This window comes from Hippopotamus amphibius, chromosome 7 (assembly GCF_030028045.1).
Source record: "Hippopotamus amphibius kiboko isolate mHipAmp2 chromosome 7, mHipAmp2.hap2, whole genome shotgun sequence".
Taxonomy (NCBI): domain Eukaryota; kingdom Metazoa; phylum Chordata; class Mammalia; order Artiodactyla; family Hippopotamidae; genus Hippopotamus; species Hippopotamus amphibius.
Window position 1 is genome coordinate 96,277,619 of NC_080192.1, and position 20,945 is coordinate 96,298,563.

Below are 20,945 nucleotides of genomic sequence, written 5' to 3' on the forward strand. Positions count from 1 at the left end.
ATAATAAATTTCTGTTTTTAAAAGAACATAACATGGATTAAATTTTGGAATGGTCCTTGGTAGTAACACAAGCAGAGACCACTTAGGAATATGAAAATTCATTCTGGATATATGAAAAATACACCATATATCACTGAATTTGTTTTTATAAAGTCTTCAAAGAGCAGGTTTCCGTACGCTACAAGTCCTTAAATCTTTGGAGCTTTTCATGGGCTTTTTCAACATAATTAATATTCAATCAATACTTTATTTAATAAGGTAGGGAATAACAAGAATTCTGAAGTCAAAAGAGCTACATTAAAATCATACTGAGAAGCAGATAGATATGTTACACGAAATTCTAAATTTTACTATTTCAAATTTCAATTTGAAAACAAAGGTACTCTTAAAAATAAAACTCTGACTTTACAGCACAAAAAGCACTACAATAGTATCATGTCTTCCAATAATATTTATGGAGTACTTAGAACCAGCCTTTTTCTTTTACTTTTATGTTTATTAATATTTTAAAACAAAACGAGTGATAGTTCCATGGTGGTCCAGTGGTTAAGACTCTGTGCTTTCACTGCCATGGGCCTGGCTTCAATCTCTGGTTAGGGAACTAAGATCCTGTAAGCCACGTAGCGTGGCCAAAAAAAAACAAAAAACCAAAAAACCCAACTGTTTAAAATTTGTATTTTACTGGTATATTTCCCCAAATTGGAAAAAAGTTTCAGAAAGGTGATAATCATAGAACAGTTCAAAAATAATTTCAATTAGGCCATGCAACTCTAACAAAATATTCTAAGAGAAAAAGGCAGAAAATTGGTTTTTAAACCTTCAAGAAAAATAATTGCTTCGTAAGTGACATTTCAAACAATTTAACCCAATTATTATAAAAATCTCTTGATTGACGTACTTATGATTTTTATATTTTAGAGTCAAACTACTTATACTTTAGACATTAGCCCAGAAAACTTATTTTGTCTTTATATTGAAAAAATAAATTAAAAAAATTCTGTAAATTTGAATTCTGTAAACAGAGGTGAAGCAATTATAAAGTATGAAAGAGAATTCATAACTCATAATAAATCAATGCTGAAATGAATTTAAATACAGCCTATGCTAGAGAAGACACTCAGTAACTGTATCTTTTGTAAGACCAGGATAATATTCAAACACCACTGTAATCTTTATAACAATCTAAATAAAGCATTATCTTTTCTCTGTAGAAGAGACTGCACAGTTTTTACCTATTCAACTTTTTTATTAACAAATATCAAGTCTCAAATGCTTAAGAAATTGACAAAACCTGTCAATGGAAATAAGATTTTTATTTTTACTTTCAGGTAGCGAATTACAAAAATTAATCCAAGCAAGTTCATCAGTTACAAAACCAAAAGCAAGAAAGTATTCTAACTATAGAACAAAATTTGAAGATGATAGAATAGCAACAAAGGAGAGTTTAAGATGAGATTATTTCATATAAAAGCTAACAAATACATTTAATAACTTTCTAAATGGGTCACTGAAGCACAGAATGTCATGAATCTAAGAACTGAAATTGTAAAAGCAAACAATGACAAAAACAGAGCAAAAAGCCCATCTAAACAACTGCAACACATTTTTTTCTTTCCTAACTACTTTTGTTACTTGAGGATGCATGTTTTTAAATCAATAAAAATTAATAAATTATTTCTAGAAAAATAAGTGTTCTTCTAATAGAAAATACTTATTCTAAAGTCCCCAAGAAGTGTATATTTAAAGAGAATACTGGTTGTCAAGTTTTTTCTTAGCTCTATAGGTGTGATTAAAGATTCTGAAGCAGGTTGGCTAACCTCTCTTAACCTCTCCGAAATAGAAATACAATATATACATTATCTGCTACTCCTTTCTATACCTCAGAAAACAGACACACATATATTTTTTAAAATTACTTATTTGATTTTGAAATGAAAAGCTCAAATACTCATATCTCAAAATATTTTGGTGATTTTTTTTTAACTCGGTGTACTCAGATGCATTTAGTATGCAATCGAGAAGCTTTGTGGTCAAAAGAAGACACTTGATTAGCAATCTTAGCTCCAACTCCACCTCCATTTATCTAAAGTTCTTGTTCAAATCACTTAATTTCTCTGGGCCTCAGCTCCCTAATCTATGAAAAGAGGCAGTTGAACCAGATTACTTCTAAAATGTATTGTAACCGTTAAGATTTAAAATATGTTTATATAACATAGGTCACAAACAAAATAAAATCTCATTAATCTAAACTTACTAATTTAGAATTTGGTAAGAAGGGAGAAAGTAAAGGAAGGAGAAGAAGTGGATTATGAAATGATATTACTTGAATAGAGTGAATCCTTAAGTTGAAAGCTCATTTTCACCATGACAAGTAGTAGCAAAATTCTTTAAAGCTCATGAAGATTTCATAAGAGCAGTCTAAAAGATGTAAACAGGAGTTAATGATTCTTGCATTTTCTTTGAGCAAACAGAGTTTAATTAAACAGAGGTCTTACTTCTTCAACAGCTCTTTTCTAAGCTTTAATAGTTTGAAACTACTTGATAAGAAAATGACTCATGAAAAAAATAGTTTTATTTCTTACATGTTGTATATATGACAGGAGTGGTTCTCAGTCTTCTTTCTGCTCTGTAACATTCACATGAACAATTTACTTTCGTTACTAAGAGTAATTCTTAGCCAGAGACAGGGAGCTGGGGGTGGAGGGGCTCATCAGAATGAGGTGTGAGGACGGATAAGCTGTATATAGAGAGAGGCCATCTCCACCACCCTAATATGGGTATGTCCCACAACCTGACCTTGATTGGTAGGCCAAACTAATGAGACTTTACTGCATGCCAGCTAGATAAAATGCTGTTATGTCTAACATTAGAGCTTTACTATTTGACCAAACTAACAAAGAATTAAAAAGTAATCTCCGAGTAAATGTCTATGTAAGGCTTTCACAACTCAATGGAAGCTACCCAGAATTGCTGATCAACTGCAAGTGGTACTGAATAAATATTATTGTCATTATAAACAAAATTTACAAGTCTTAAAAAAAATCTCTTCCTGTCCTTACAGTTCAAGAGAACTTGACTATATATAAAGACTATAAAAGTGGGCTTCCTAGGTGGCGCAGTGGTTAAGAATCCGCCTGCCAGTGCAGGGGACACAGGTTTGATCTCTGCTCCAGGAAGAGTCCACATGCCGCAGAGCAACTAAGCCCATGTGCCACAACTATTGAGCCTGCGCTTTAGAGCCCGTGAGCCACAACTATTGAGCCCGTGTGTCGCAATTAGTGAAGCCCACACACTTAGAGTCTGTGCCCACAACAAGAGAAGCCACGGCAATGAGGAGCCTGCGCACCACAACAAAGAGTAGTAGCCCCCACTCACCACAACTAGAGAAAGCCTGTGTGCAGCAACAAAGACCCAACACAGCCAATAAATAAATAAATAAATAAATAAATTTTTAAAAAAAGACTATAAAGGTAAAGAAAAAAACTTGCTACCTTCTGAGTCAGGATCTCCAAATGGGTTTAATTCTGCTACATCAGGATCACCAAATGGATTTAAATTCACAGTGGCCAAGTCCTTTTCTGCTTCATCCAAAAAGTTAAGTTTGTTGATAAGCTCTGAAAATAAACATATGTGTCAGTTCACTGTGGTTACAGTTAAGCATAATTATCATTCATTCATGAAATGTCTCAAACTGTAAAAATTCATACTAATAATACCTGCAAATAATAAGATATAGCATTTTACCAATGACAGAATGCCATTCAAGTATTTTGTAGCATACCAACATATTCAAATAAAACAAACACATGAATTTGAAAATATCAGATAATGAACTAGAGAAACTTTCATCTCAATCTAGTTTGATCCAATAAAAAAGTACTAACATAGATTTTGAGAAAAAAACAGCCTTCACTCTTAAATATGAATAATTCAAATTGATTTTATATTGTAAGCTAACTAAAGAAATATTGTCACGTTATACGACCAATTATTATAAGATGTTTTAAAATCACTGCCTATCAAGGATCCTGATATAGGCTTTTCTAAAGATAAGTTGTTATGTTGTTGCCTGTTGGTGCACTACAAATTACCAAAGAAAATTTATTAGAGGAAAAGCACAATGACAAAACTGACAGCTAAGTACAGACAGAAGTCAAGAGGTAGCAGGTCACAGTAAATACAGGCAATCGGAAGCAGAAAGAAAGGAAGAAAGCTCTTAGACCTTCAGAGGAACTGGCTGATTTAGCTGAAGGCATATTTGCTTGCTTTATGCAGTCATCTTGATCTTCATCTAAGCTGCTCAGAGCATTCAATTGGTTTACAATTTCTGTAAACAGAAGCCAGTCGAGACAAATGTAAGGTAAGGTCATTTAATTAAAAAGCCATAGAAGCATGCTGTTACTCAAAAAGACAAAGAGAGGGGATGTTTGGTTAATTAAGAGAATACATTCAGAGGATGTTATTTTTGATGAACTATAACAGATGTATTTAACTGAAACTTATGCTGTACTCATATTTTAAAATAGAAAACATTTTTTTAAATTAAAATTTATATTAGTACTATAACAACTATATTAACAAACACAAAACAAAGAATGATAACCTGAGAGGCTGACATTGGCTTTCACATTCTGCATTTGTAAATAGGGCTTTAAATGCATGCATTAAAAATAGAATAAGAAATATCATCTGATACAATAGAAAATATGTGCTATTTGTTTTGTAATATTCTAAATTTAAACTAAAAGTTTTAAGCATATATCTACATGAATCATGAACATAATGAGCACTTGTTCATATTCTAGAATTTTAAAAATCAGCACAAAATAAGAAAAGCAGGCAACAGCTATTTTCAACTCCTGCTTTCTAGGAATTTGTTCTTTTAATGGAACTCTTGAGTATTTGCTTTAGGATATTTTATAATTTAGCCAATAAGGGACAGAATACAAAGAGATAGGAACAGATAGAAAAATCTTAAAATAAAAATTCATTTTGTGCATAAATAGAATTTTTTAAAATGAGTCATACATATTTTGGACAACTGTGAATATGTGAAATTATGATTCATTGGTTGAAAATTAGCTTGGAATAAAATAATAAGAACCTACTAGAGTATTCTAGTTAATCCTTGCTGTTTCCAAAGTTAAAACCTGGGAATAACTTAGGCATTAGGACAAACCAAATAGATCCAGATCATTCAGTGGGAAACAAAGAAAATTGTTAGAAATAGAAAATAGTTGTAAATTCAGCATTAAAATGCTGTTCTTTAATACTATAAATCTAAGTACACATTCTAAATTTTATTTGAACCAAATAATAAAATATACAGTTGTAATAAGGTTGCCTTCATCTATTCATTTGTTGTTGAACAAATACTTATCACTCTGAGCCAAGTACCAAGCTTGGAACATAAGGATGAAAAAAACAGACATAGTATTCTCCTCATGGAATTTACCATTGATAAAGATAGAAATTAATACTGAAACAGACAATAAATGACTATGTGATTACCAGCACATGACTGATTTTTTTCATTCATTACTAGTTTTGTATTTTTTTTTAAAATTTGCAGATGGTTTATTTTTAGCTTCAAAAATATGAAAAAAATATATTAATAACAACAGTTAACATTTATTAAGCAGTGGAAAGGGCTTTGCATGTTATAAGTTAATTCTCATACATAGCCTGTTATTATTATTAATATTCACATTTTATCATGTATATTAGTATCATTTGCACTGTATTCCCAGATGTGCAATTACTAGGTTAAAATATTTTAAAATAATGTTCAAAGATTTGCAGTTTTCTTTACACATTTTATTTATTTAGTATTCTTAGATGTAATCTCAATGAGTATAGAAATCATTTATTCAAACACCTTATAATACAATGAGCAATATAGGGAATACTGAAGAAATATTAAACTTGGTTCTTACTTTCAAAACATTATTATTGTTCCATTATAAACCTTTGGGTACAATGTGGGCATTTATTTAAATACTATCAAGATGACTCTATTACATGACTAAATTATTTACACTGTAATTTTTCTGAATGCTTAGAATATTTCCTTCTCCTCATCATGCTTTTGGTGATATCTAAAACCACTGATAAAAAAATAATAAAATAAAACCACTAATGACCATTTCCTCATTAATTAACCCACAGTAATTTCTTATTTCCATTCTTGTCACTGATGACAAGTTGTTCTTCCTATCCTAGCTTTCCCTATTTATCCACAGCTTAAATAAATCCTTACTTAACACTTAGAACTTTTGCTTCTAGAATTTTCGTTCATATTAACAAAGTGAAAAGGTAATGCTCCTTTTATTTGGTATGCAAATAAATCTCCATACAAATCATAAAAAGAAGCAATCTCCAAAGAAATACCATTTACCTATGTAACAAACATTTCTCAAGTATACCTATTATACTTTTGGGAGGCAGATAGACAAGTAAAGCAATATATAGTGTATGATAAAAACGATACTTGTTACGATTGAAACGTGCATCCCAGGCTATGTGAAACTAGAAGAGAGGCATATAACTCAGTCTGAGGTCAGGAAGGCCCCTCCTGGATTTATTCAAGGACGATTTATTGAGTGAAAATAAGACAAATAGGCATCATTATTTTTATTAAAATAAAGGAGAAATTGGAGGGCATGCCACAATGATGAAAGGGAGGCAAATGAGAACATGATATACTTGAGGAATGGCAAGTTGTTTGGGGTTTAAGATGCCAGGGATGGGGAATGGAATCAGACGAGGCTGGCAAATGTCCTATCATGAAGGTTACAGTGACCAAAAACAAGAATGTGAACTTTACTCTGAAAGCTCTAGGAATCCACTGTAAGATCAAATGCATATTTTAGAAACATCATTCCAGAAGCAACATGGTAGCAGCACTTGAAAAAAACACGATAGAAAGCAAAAAGATGAGTAGTTCAGCATCACCCCTCCATGAAGGGAGGCACTTAATAAATATTTGCTAATTAAAGAATAAATTAAGAAGAAAGCTTTGATGGTTAATTTGACATGGGGGAAGGGGAAAGGAATCTAGGATACATGCCAAGTTTCTGTCTTGGGTGACTGTGTGGACATTAGTTCTAGCACTGCAGTGGGGGCTATTCAGCTTGGCCATACCAAGCTATAGATGCCTGTGAAACTTATGAAAATAATTCAACTTGCATTTGCATATGGGGGTGCAGAGCTTAAAATATATAATTTTGTTACATATTTCTCCTTTTAAAAAAGTACTTTTCTGTTACTTCCAAATTTCCTGCTGTCAATGTGTTTTACATGTATAATCAGAAAAACAAAAGTTAAAAATTTAAGAAAGATTTACAACACAAATTTATTCCCAGAATTTTTTTAAGTGGGATGCTTTCCCAATAATATACCACCCTGACCAAAAAAATTCCCTGGCCCAACATATTTATACAATGCTTTCTACTTATTAAAGCCTCGTTTCACCAAAAATTTACACTTTGGAAAATGCTAATAATGCTATGTAACAGCACAAAATAATTTCTACCCTAGCACTACTCAAACTGAACAATAAACCTATAGTGTAGCATTTAGTTCTTATAACAGTGTGTCAATCTAGACTTGCTTCACATTGGTGAGAATAAGAAGGAAAACTAAATTAGGGGCAGGCAATCGAAGCATGGGGTCAAGTAATTTGAGACTCTTCTTTACTGTTAGGAAGGCAAAAGAAGATAGAAATTGACCACCAGAGATTATCACACTGAACCAAAACAGGGGGATGGAAGTGGTGTCACAAAGAGTAGGTGGGTTTTTCTTTTTAAGAAAGTCTGTAGTGGAGTGAAAAGGGCAGGGGGTGGGAGGGTCTGCCTAGAGCTAGAACATACCTGCAAATCTTGCAGCACCCTCATTCTTCTCTCCAAAGTATATAAGATTCAGTACAGGTATATCTCATTTTTAAGACAGTTTAAGATACTAACATTAAAACTTCTTGATAGAGATCAAGTTCTCAAAGATGTCACTTTTCTCACCGGCTTGAGCCCATAAATATTTGATTTATGGACATAACTAACAGGTTTAATAATGTGATTTTCATACTGTAAATGAATTGCAAATCATATTGTAAATGAATGGATGAACTGAATGAAAGTCACAATACTTGCCACAATATTTATAAAGGCAGAAAGACACATACTATACCTTAGTTTTAAATTTTAGCAATTGTGTTTTTAATCTATGTGTTTATCTTACATCTGTCTATATAACTGTGCGTGTATGTATATATCTCATCTATATTTCATTTATCTCTAGAAATGTTATAGTTTAAGCTACCAACCTAAAATCTGATGGCTTAAAACAAATTATTATCTCTCACAGTTCTGTGGGTTGATGGACTCAGATGAATGGTTCACTGCAGTTAGATGGTGGCTTGGGACAAAGTCATCCAAAGCTTGAACTGGGCTGGAGGTCCAAAGCGGCTTCCTCACTTGCATGTTGGGTGTTTCAGCTGAGAGGCTGGAACAACTGGGGGCTGGTCAGGCATCTCTCTCTCTCTCTCTCTCTTTCTCTCTCTCCCCTCCCCACCTCAAGTAGCCTGCCCATATGGGTAGTTTGGGGTTCCTCTTAGCATTGCAATCTTGGGGTAGCTGGACTTTTTCCATGGCAGCTGGTGTCCCACAAAGAATGCACTAGAAGAGGCCCATTTACAAGGCATTTTATAACTGAGCTCTAGAAGTTACAAAGTGTCAGACTTCCCTGGTGGTGCAGTGGTTAAGAATCCACCTGCCAACGAGGGGACACGGTTTTGATCCCTGGTCTGGGACAATCCCACATGCCATGGAGCAAGTAAGCCTGTGCACCACAACTACTGAGCCTGTGTGCCACAACTACTGAAGCCCGCACAGCTAGAGCCCGTGCTCTGCAACAAGAGAAGCCACTGGTAATGAGAAGCCTGCACACTGCAACGAAGAGTAGCCCCCGCTCGCCACAACTTGAGAAAGGCCATGCGCGGTAATGAAGACCCAACGCAGCCAAAAATAAATAAATAAACAAATAAAAATTTATTTTAAAAAAAAGCTGTTACAAAGTATCACTTCCCCACTGCATTTTATGGTTAAAAGTAATTTACAGGGCCAACCCAGAAGACAGGGAGGGGATTATAAAACGGCATGAATATTGGGAGGCCTGTTTCATTGGAGGACAATCTTTGAAGACTAGCTACCACACAATAGATCAATAAATCAGAAACTTGAAATCATTCATTTTCTTACTAATCTAACATATTTATTATAACTTTTACATTACCTTCTAGTATTTCACCTATGCACATATATGAAAGGTACAAATCTTAAACTGTACAGTTCAATGAATTCTGACAAATGTATACACCCATGTGACATAAGAGGCAGAACACTGCATCACACATACACCCACAATAAAAAAAAACCTCATGCCTCTTTTCAGTCAATCCCCAAACCCACTAGCTATAACTCTCCTAATGTTTTTAACACAGGATTAGTTTTGCCTCCTCCAGAACATCACGTAAATGGAATCATACAGTATATACTCTTTTATATAAATCCTCTTTCACTCAGCATAATGGTGTTGACATACATCCATGTTGTTGAATACATCAATAGCTCATTTTTATGGCTGAATAGTATTCCATTCACAAATATAATACAGTTTAGCCCTTCTTTTGTTGTACATACACCTGAGCTACTTCCAGTTTGGGGCTACCATGAATACAAATATTATGAATATTTTTGTACTAGTCTTTTTGTGGATATATGTTTTCATTTCTTTTGAATAAATAATCAAGGAGTGGAACTGCTGGATCAGAGGGTAGGTATATATATGTTCAGTGTTATAAAAGACTCCCTAAATGATCTTACCATTATAATCTCCATGAACAATGGATGAGAGATCTAGTTGGTCCACATTCCTACCAACATTTACTATTTATTGCCAGGTCTTTAAAATTTTTTTTAAAGCTCTTTATTGGACTATAATCAGTCTTCTAAATTTTAACCACTCTGGTGAGTATGGAGTTGTGGTTCATGATGATTTTAATTTGCTTTTCCCTGCTGACAAGTGACACTGAGAACATTTTCATATGTCTACTGGCCAATAATGTATCTTTCTTTGTGAACCACAGGTTCAAATCCTTGTCCATCGCAAAAAAAAAAAAAAAATAGGGTTGGTCTTTTTAATATTAAGTTGTAGGACATTAAAAAAAATCTATTCTGGATATAGCCTGTGTCAGAAATATGCTTTATGAATATTTTCTTCTAGTGTGTAACTTGCCCGTACATTTTCTTAATGGTCTATTTCAATAAGCATGTGTTTTAAATTTTGATGAAGTTTAATATATCAAAGTTTTCTTTCATGGTTATTACTTTCTGTGTCTTGTGTAATGTAAGATCCCTCTGCCCACTCTCGGTCACAAATATTTTGTCTTTTTTTTAATTTTTCAGAACACTTATAGTTTTAGCTTTTACCCTTAGGTCCATGATTTACCATGAATTAATGTTTGTATATGTGTAGGAATTAAGGCTCATTTTTTCCATATGGACACCTAGGTGTTTCAGCATCACTTCTTGAAAATATTTTCCTTTCTCTACTGAATTATGTTGCACCTTTGTTAAAAATTAATTGACCAAATAAGTTTGGGTCTATTTTAGGATTTTCTGTTTTGTGCCACTGATCTATCAGTCCGATGCCAATACCATACTATCTTGATTATTATAGCTTTATGGTAAATCTTGATGTCAGAGAGTTTTAGCAATTCTGTTCTTTTTCAAGATTGTTCTGGCTATTCAGTTCCTTTCATTTCCAATTATATTTTAGGACCAGCTTTTCAATTTCTACTTTTTAAAAAGCCTTCTAGGATTATGAATGGCATTGAGTTGAATCTATAGATTTATTTGGGAAAAAGTAACATCTTTACAATATTGAGTTCTCTAATCTATGAACAGAGAATCTCTATTTATTAAGACTTTCTTTAATTACCCTCAGTAATGTATTATAGTTTTCAGGGTAGAGGTTTTCCCATATCTTTTGTTAAATTTACTTCTAAATAGTCTATGTTACTTTTAGCCTCCATTGCAAGTGAAATTGTTCTAATTTCATCTTCCAAATGTTTGTTGTTCGTATATAAAAATATAAATTTTCTATATTGATTTTGTATCATGTGCCCTTGCTAAGTATAATATTGAATAAAAGTGGTGACAGCAAATATCCTTGCCTGGATCCCAATATTTGGAGGAAAAGTGTTCAGTGTTTCATCATTTAATATGATGTTAGTTATAGCTCACCATAGATGTTATTTATCAAAATGAAGAAATTACTTTATATTAAAACTTTGCTAGGAAGCTCAGTGTTGAATTTTTTCAAATGCTTTTTTCTGCATCTATTGAGATGATTACATAGTTTTTCTCCTTTATTCTGTTAATATGGTTAAACCAACCTTGCATTCCTAGGATAAATCCTTAAAGAATGCATATTGATACTTAGAATATTAATTCTCTCCTGGCTCCTCCCTTAAATAAATATTGGAGAGCTTCTAACTTCTCCTCCAGAGCTCTTACTGCCATCCTAGCCCTGTCAGATAGGCTCTCAGTATCCACGGAATTCTTCCAGAGTCTTGCAGTGGGTGCCAGAGAATGTTCAGTTGTCATTAGTACAAACAAAGCAGCATTAAGGATTAACAGTGACATAGAAAAGTAGGCTAAATTTGTAATCTCTATCTTCTGCCACTTCTACTATCATCTGAGTTGACAGATTTGAGTTTTAAACTCTGGGAAGAGATACACTTCTTTCTTCAGTCTCTCACGCTAGGGTCTCAAACTCCTTTAAGAAAGAGGTAGCTTGCACCTTACAAACTTTTTAGCTCAAGGGACTAGAAATGCCCCACCTCTCTGCTTCTACCCTATTTTCCAACCTTAAAACCTAAATAATAGATGTAGTATTCCAGGAATTCTCATCCTTCACACAGATCTCCAAAATAGGTGGGCATTTTAATTATTTTTACTTTATAGAGTCCACAGCAATTCTATAATTTTGTTCATCAGTCTCCTAGGTACCACAGGATAAATGCTCAGGTAAAAACCAGAAGCAAATTAATGGATGTATTTTCTCACCAGAGCCCCAAGTTTATTTTGAGGATCCTTTTAATCTAAGGAAAGAGACCTATTTATCCCCATTCATAGCCCTAGCAAGTAGGACATTTAATCTCAGAGGGCTGAGTCATACCATAATCAACTCTATATCCTCAAATATGAACTGTTATCTCCTCTACTACCATCTGTGCTGTAAGATTATGTTCCCTGAAGGTAGCCAATATGTCACTCTCTCTTCCTTCTCCTGAATTAACTTTACCAACTATAGGAAAAAGATTAACAAACACCAAGCAACATGCTTATGGCAAAAATAAATTCTGATTTATAAACTGCATCTGGATGGGAGGACTCTAAATAAACTATATACCTGATGGAAGGCCATAGCTTGAGCTTCTCTGATAGTGGAGACTCTTATAACTGAGCATGTCCCTTACAGGGACTCTGGAAAGTATACCTATCAAACTCTTACAAAAGATATCAGTTCTTGTGTAGCATGAAGATTCTAAGCCAAGGTAATCCCTGCTCCTAACTATATGGATCTTGTCTCCTTGTACCCAAGTTTTCATTTATGGGTAGAGGTCAAAGAATAGCACCTGCACTGACATGAAAACTCCAGTGAAAGAGGAATGCTCTGCTGAATGCTGTTTCCTTTTTAATATCCTCCTAAATATACTCATATAATTTTATTACTATCATGTGATTGCATCTTATGCATTTATATTATAATATAAAGATATACTTAATATTGGCAAAATTTAAAATAGTAATTTCTTCCCCTATAAAAATTATGTCAACAATTTTTAAAGCTGCAAGGAAGAGTGAACATAAGCTGTGTTTAAGTTATTGCCACTTTAGCTAGTAAATAAAAATACCCACCATACTTTATATGTACCATGTTTATAAAATACATTCATTTTGTTTACCCTTCAGCTATTATTCAAACATTACTATTGTTAAATTTTTAATATTTTTTTATTATCTTAAAACTATTTTACTCAAACATTTTTAGACTGGTAGTGCTGATGCTGAAAAAATATTCCTGAAAGTTAACCTTGGAATGGAATTTACACGTGCTAAAAAATGCAACTAAGGAAGCCAAGCAACTGCCATAACATGCTGTGCTATTAAGTGATTGTCCTCTGCAAATATAATTGAAAATGCTGAGAAAAAAATGTAACATCAGAGCATAAGTATGTTACAATGATTGCGGATTTATCAACTTAGAATATGAATGTAATCACCCACTGTCCCTCTTACTTATGCTCCCTCAACACACATTTTATATTCATTACTTTGGGGAAACTAGTCTTGAATTACTTAAGGTCTGAATTATGTGTCTTCTCCAGATCACATTCTTTCTGTAAAATGGGACCATCCCATCTTATATAAGACAGTATGTGATTAAAGGTCAAAATGAATGGAAAAAGATAACAGGCCAGAGTGATCAGGATGGGCTACAATAGGTGAGGGAAGCCCACTCATTCATTTATGGCCTTTCGATTAACATATTTTAAATTCTCAATGTGTTCCAGACAATGTGCTAGAAGCTAGAGATGAAAAAATGATCAGAACATAGTTTCTACCTTGAAGGAATTTCATAAAATATGGAAGATAAATACATACATAAATAATAACATAAACCAGTAGCATTCCAAAGAAATTCTGGATCATCACAAATTGCATTAAAACAATTGCTTCAATCAGGGTCAGAGAATTTTAGGCTATCTAAGAAAGTTACTTCTGCAGTGCGAATTTTAGAAATTAAGGTATATATGTATGTTTAAGCAATAAGGGTTGCTATGGTATGAATGTTTGTGTCCCTCAAAATTCATATGTTGAAATCCTAATTCCCAATGTAATGGTATTAGGTTGAGCCTTTGGGGGGTGATTAGGTTATGAGGGCAGAGTCCTCATGAATGAGATTAATGCCTTGATAAAAGAGGCCCAAAAGAGCTCTCTTGCCCCCTTTCACCATGTAAGGAATAGAATGAAAGGTCTGTGTCCCAGAAGACAGCCCTCACCCAACTATGTTGACACCCTGACCTCAGACTTCCAGCCTCCAGAGCTGTGAGAAACAAATTTTGTTGTTTATAAACTACTATGATATTTTGTTATAGCAGCCCAAATGGACTAAGACAATAGTTTAGCTATAAAATCTAATTATTATTGAATCCTTTCATTATATCTGTAGTTTGCTCAAAATAATGTCATTTCTTTTCTTTTCAATAGCAGAGAAGAACTTGTGACATGCTGCTATCAACTTTTTTTTCTCATTGCTGTGATGAAAACAGTACAACATTGCTCAAAACAGCTATGACTATGAAAATGTGTGGTTTTCTTATTGCTACTTATGGTATTAGTGCCTAATTGAGATTTAGTTTTAACCAAAAGCCATATACAAAGAACAAACCACATTCTCTAATTAAAAGATCAAATCACATCCCACTAGAATTATAAAAAACACATGCTGTAAGAAAATGCCTGCATTTTTAAGTGGTACAATAGTAGCACAAAGGATAGAGTGATCAAGTTTAAGACGGAGAGGGTATGAAAGGCTTCTCAGAGGATGTGGCAAAAGAAATAAAATTTGAAGGATAGGTAGGAAGGTCATTGGAGGTGGTGAGGGAAGGACACCAACTTACATTCCTGAAGTACTCCAACTAGCCAAATAAAACAAAGAACTCAAAGACCGCAAAGACATGGTATTTTAAAAAGTATTGTATGATTTAGCTGACATTATAAACAATGCATATGTCAGCATTTATTATTGAAAAAAGAAACCCAAAATGTTATTGAAATAAAAATAATAGCCAGGAGGGGTTGGAGGGAGAGATTCAAATAAAGAGAAGAGAGAACCATATTGAATCTCTCACCTTACACAAGGTGAGTCAACACATTCTGTTTCACTTTTAATGTTAGAGAAATACAGGTTCAGTCAGTTAGTCCTCTGGCTTATTTATTTTAGAGAATACTATTCCAAAATGAAAATAGAGTATAACTTCCAAATTACTCTATTAAAAAATGCTTAAATAAAGAATATTTAAGAATGGCAAAATATAAGGGGTGCATGGAAAAAAATAATAAGAAAATTCCTAAATAAAAGTATAAAGTAATATAAGTGAAATAAAGTATATCAGTTATCAAGAAATACAACCAAATACTGTTTATAAAGAGAAGTATTTAACACAGATAGGATAAAAATAAAGTGATAAATATACCAAATACAAAGAAAGTATGGATTACAAATATCAATATCAGGCAAAAATTCAAGGCAAAAGGCATTAAATGGGGCAAACTGATCAAATAATAATTCACAATGATGCTATAAGAGGATAAAATTTTATGAACCAACTAATTTAGGATTGAAGTTCTCTGTCTTTCACTGCTGAACTACACAAAAAGCATAAGAATATAAATGACTAAATAATATAAATATAAAGTTTGGTCTAATATAAAGTTTGGTCTATACACTGAATTCAACAAACAGAATATACATGTAAAAAGATATTTATGGAAAATTTACAAAAACCGATCATATATCTACACTACAAAGAAAAAGATCTTAATCATATATTTAAAAAAACTGAAATATGACAGGCTTTAGAATCTTATTTGAATTAAACTAGAAATAAACTAGAAATAACCCATGACAAAGCACATTCTCCTAAACATTCCTGGGTTAAATAAGAAATCAAAGTGGCAATCATAAATTAGAAAATAATGCAGTTGACCCTTGAATAAAACAGGGTTTAGGCGCATCAACCCCCTGTACCATGGAAAATCCACATATAGCTCATAGTCGGCTCTCTGTATACATGGTTCCTCCAAGTCCTCAGTTCCTACGTACTCGCATCCACAGATCATGCAGTACTGCAGTATTTACTATTGATAAATATCTACATAGAAGTGGACCTATGCAATTCAAACCACTGTTGTTTAAGGGTAAACTGTAATTTACAAAATTTGCTCAGGATAAAACATTTATCCTTGCATACAAGTCTGATCAATTCCTTATAACAGAAGTATTGTAGAAGTGAAGGTCACTGGAATTGAGGAAGTCGTAGAAGTTTTTGACTAAGAAATTAAATTGGTCATCCATGTGATCAATGGAAATCCCCCATATAATAGCAGTAACTGAGGCAAAGCCAAGAGATGGGTGCCAAAGTGCCCAATGAATCTGGAAAAATCACCAAGAGGTGAATAGATGATAGAAGTTGAGGGATATCAATCCAGAAATTTACAGCAATTTATTAGCTGAAAGGAGTATGTATATAGTGCTGATTTTCACTCCAATAATAAAGGTAAAACATCATTTCCTTAAGGGTGATAACAGCCAGATTGTTGATAAACATTTATTAACCAATTAATACAAAGAGGTTCTAACCACTTACCATCTTAGTGGTTTGATCAAACCAGCTATAAGAAATACTTGCATGGAAGCTTCCAGATATAAGGATACATAAGATGTATACGAATTCAAAACAAAGAATGTCCACACAATTTATGTGAATAAATGAACATGAGCTAGGAGAAGGTAGCCAATGCATGTCCTCATCTTACTGTTAAGACAGATTTTTACTTATAGAGAGTTCACCCATACATTGACAAAATAAGTATGAACATATTTAGGCTACTTTATACTATAACCAGTATTTCCAATAAAGTTTGATGCTGTCTTGACTAGCCTTGGACTTGATCTTAAATTGCTAAAATCTGTTATTATCATCAGCACGTGAAGCTTTCAGAGAGCTAAATGGCATATTATATTAGGAAGCCCTAATGAAGAAAAAATACCATGTTAGTGAATTGTTTTTTCTGGGAAACAGGAATGAATTTTTCAACTTTGAAAAAAAAAAACCAGATAAATTTTTAGTTTAACGCAAATAAAACCAACCTGTGATTTTTGCTGCTTTTTCCTCTTGGTTCACTCGGTTCTCTTCATCATCTTCATTATCTTCCTCAAAGTCATCTAAATTGCCAATGTCAGCTTGCTTCATACTCATCAAACTAGCCAAACTTTGCATGTCTTCATCCCTATGTCAATGATAATACACAGTTTATTAAATGACATTGCCAAAAAGAGTGCATTGTTTCTTAAGAAAACAGTATTAATATATTCCTTCTTTCTAAACATTAACAAGACTTTTTAAACAGTTATACAAAACTACTGAACAATCTAAATATTCATTTATTAATTTTTAAATGGCACATTGAATTAATAGAAAGCAAACAGGATTAAAACTAACCGGTTAGGAGTTAGTTTAATTCTGTGCGCTGCAGATCTAAAATTTTCTTCATGGAATTAAACTATGGTTTTCTGATCATGAAGTCTGGAAACAAAAACTTGTTTCATAAAAGAGCAGGACAGTTTGCAAATCACATGAGATCTAGACTTTAAAAATATTCAAACTTGCAGAAGGAATGAGAATAGAAATTCTTAATCTGAAGTCCATGAACCCTTTTGGTTTTGTGGGTAGGAGTCAAAAGAAATGGTAAACCCCTGTAAATTATATTTAAATCTTATTTAAATGTGCATTCTTCACAAAGGAGTTAAAACTCCCCTAAAGTTAAAAAACTACAGTAATTGAAAATGCATCTGAAACTCTAGCCTTTTTAAGAATTACAGGAGATGGAAAATGACTTGGGTTAGTTAAATACCATACATTTGATAAAATGTAAAAATGTTTTTTATATCTTGAAGTACTTTAAATATAAATTTATAAAGTTTACATTAAATACTCTAAATGTTAAATAATTTAGTTTTCTTAATCTATTATTTTACCTTAAGTTTCAAATAAACTACATTGAATGAAACATACTTCTAACATGATATAAACAAACTAAATTTCAATCTGTACTACTTCCCCCAAATTTTGAAAACTGAATTAAAACACTGTTTCGCATGTTTTTACCACAATAATATAAAAATGAAACAAACAAAAACACTGTTTCTTTCGCAAAGCAACGCTTGTTAACATTCACTTCTAAATATGGCATGATTTTGCAGGCTAAACTGTTTTTTGAAATTCTTTGCATTTTATCTTATATAAGCTGAGTTAACAAAATCATGTCCCCATTTTAAGACAAATTTAGTGGCACAAAGTCTGCATGGACAAAAACAGTTCCCTTACCTTATATGAATGCCTTACAAATTGCTTTCCTATCACCAGGATATAATTTCAATATATAACATTGTTCTTAAAATGTTAACTTGCTTAATTTTACCTCCTATATTTTCACCCTGAACATTTTTTTTGGGAAAGGTGAGTAGGCAAGGAATAAGGAGATGGAGAGGTGGTTTAGGGTGTTCTGAGAGCATTCTCTACTCAAATTGAGACATGCAGTTTGACTGACTCACCCAAATTCCCATGAATGGTGTGCTAAATCACTTACTGCTTCTGCCCAGTGGAAAGGAGTCCCCCTTCAAATGATCTTCTCTGACTTTTTCTCTCTCCTTCCTGTGTTTCCTTTCCTTTCATTTTGGCTTGAACTTCAGAGTAATGTCTTTATTTTAAACTTTTCAATATTTAAGTCTACGATTTAAAGTTCTGAGATGAAAGACTAATTGGTTCCATCCTGCACTGCCCCTCTACCACACTCACGTAGAAGCCAACTTTCCAGAGAAGAGGCTTACTGTTATCTACCAAGTCATTTGCTGCTCTATAGATGACTGCCAAACATCTCTGACTGACACACAGAATCCACTCTAATCAGTCAAGAAGACATGGCCAATTATAGTAACTACATTCCACTAGGTCAAACACATTCAGAACTGTGATGCAGATTAGACTGAAATGTTCATAGCTGCCTTCTTCGTATCACCTTTTAAGTCTTAGGCATAGAATTTCCATTTCTCCTCTCGCTGATCTTCCACTCCAAGTAGGTACTAAGCCCAAAACACTCACTTACCATTGATTTGACTGTATGGAACAACTAAGATAAATGTTACTATTTTTCTTCCTGTTCTAGGTATGTTCACCTCATTTTAACCAGTTAGAATTTTACTCTTATAGGAGACTAGAACTGGGTTGTAGGAGTTATCTTTGTGCAATGCCTATTCAGTGCTTAAGAAGTGATTATTTGAAAAAGATAATGGTTATAGCAAACCGGTTATCTAACTGTACTGCACCTTCTTATACAATTTTTGGAAGGCTGAGCCAAAGAATATGAATTGGCAAAAGTTCCTTTAGTTCTTTCACGCCTCTTATCCTAAACTTTTCATTTTGGGTTCTCCTCATCCTCAGCTGCCTCAAACAGCTCTACAAATTGAACTGTGCACTTCAGAGTACAAATACTTACACCAAAGACACTGAAATATAAAACAGATCCTTATAATAACTTATAAAATACAATTTAAATTTTTGAAAATTGCTATAATCACTTTTATATGATTGATCATTCCCTAGAGTCAAAAGAGACTATAAATAACAAAGAGACCATCTAATTCAGCCTCTGAAACAAAGAATGGCAAGAATGATTGGTATGTGGTAGGATGTCCTCAACTGTTACCAGTTTACTGAGTCAAAAGCTATTTACCTACAGTGTTTTAAAACATACTCTAAAGCAGCTTATTTGACAAAAGAAACTTACGTGGCTTTTCCCTCCCGAAGGAAAATGCAAGATAATGAAAACTGAAGAGTGGCAGATACAACTTTTTTAGACAATGGCTTGAATTTTAACTTGACGTCAGTCTGAGTTGGCATTGGGCTTGCATACTGTTTCATGTTGATGCTGGTGGTAGCAAGAGCTTTCCTTCGACCAGAAGGGGATTCCTGGAAGATAAAAAATCATTACATAATTTGGAGTTATTTACTTTATAGCCAAATATTTTTGAATGTTATTTTATTTTTTAATACATATTTATTGGAGTATAATTGCTTTACAATGTTGTGTTAGTTTCTGCTGTACAACAAAGTGAATCAGCTATATTTATACACATATTCCCATATCCCTTCCCTCTTGAGCCTCTCTCCCACCCTCCCCATCCTACTCCTCTAAGTTGTCACAAAGCACCAAGGCTGATCTCCCTGTGCTATGCAGCAGCTTCCCACTAGCTATCTATTTTACAATTGGTAGTGTACATATGTCAATGCTACTCTCACTATGTCCCAGCCTCCTCTTCCCCCACTGTGTCCTCAAGACCGTTCTCTACTTCTGTATCTTTATTCTTGCCCTGACACTGGGTTCATCAGTAAGATTTTTCTAGATTCCATACACATGCATTAGCATATGGTATTTGTTTTTCTCTTTCTGACTTTACTCTGTATGACAGACTCTAGGTCTATCCAACTCACTACAAATAGCTCAATTTCATTCCTTTTTATTGCTGGGTATTATTCCATTGTATATACGTGCCACATCTTTATCCATTCATCTGCCGATGGGCATTTAGGCTGCTTCTATGTCCTGGCTATTGTAAATAGTGCTGTAATGAACATTGTGGTACATGTATCTTTTTGAATTATGGTTTTCTCAGGGTATATGCCCAGTAGTGGAATTGCTGTGTCATATGGTAGTTCTATTTTTAATTTTTTAAGGAATCTCCATACTGTTTTCTGAATGTTGTTTTAATAATACGATTAAATAGCAGTTGAGACTTCCTTCTCCAATGAATTCCTATAACGTATATTGAATTAAATTGTAATAAGGTTATATCACAACTTTTATATCTTTAAGTAAGGCAGATAAAAAATTGGAGAGAGCTCGCTCAGAGAAATAAGGGAAGATTAGAACAACCCTAAATATCTCAAGAAAGGAAAAGCAAGGAATGCAAACTAGGACAGAAAGTCATCAGGATTCCTGTAAAAAGAGGACCTTACACAAGGCTAGGTATCAAAAGCA

General features: G+C 33.4%; 1 protein-coding gene across 8 annotated transcripts in view; it reads right to left on the bottom strand.

Annotated features, from left to right (window-relative positions):
• EHBP1 (EH domain binding protein 1) overlaps nt 1-20,945 on the bottom strand; it is a 432,654-nt gene that overhangs the window by 162,442 nt on the left and 249,267 nt on the right. For all 8 annotated transcript variants that reach the window (XM_057743639.1, XM_057743640.1, XM_057743643.1 and 5 more), the window contains exons 6-8: nt 19,695-19,876; nt 16,999-17,138; nt 3,492-3,614 (exon numbers count right to left, since the gene is read on the bottom strand). In XM_057743639.1, coding sequence (XP_057599622.1) covers nt 3,492-3,614; nt 16,999-17,138; nt 19,695-19,876 — 445 coding nt within the window. The remainder of the gene's footprint in view (nt 1-3,491; nt 3,615-16,998; nt 17,139-19,694; nt 19,877-20,945) is intronic.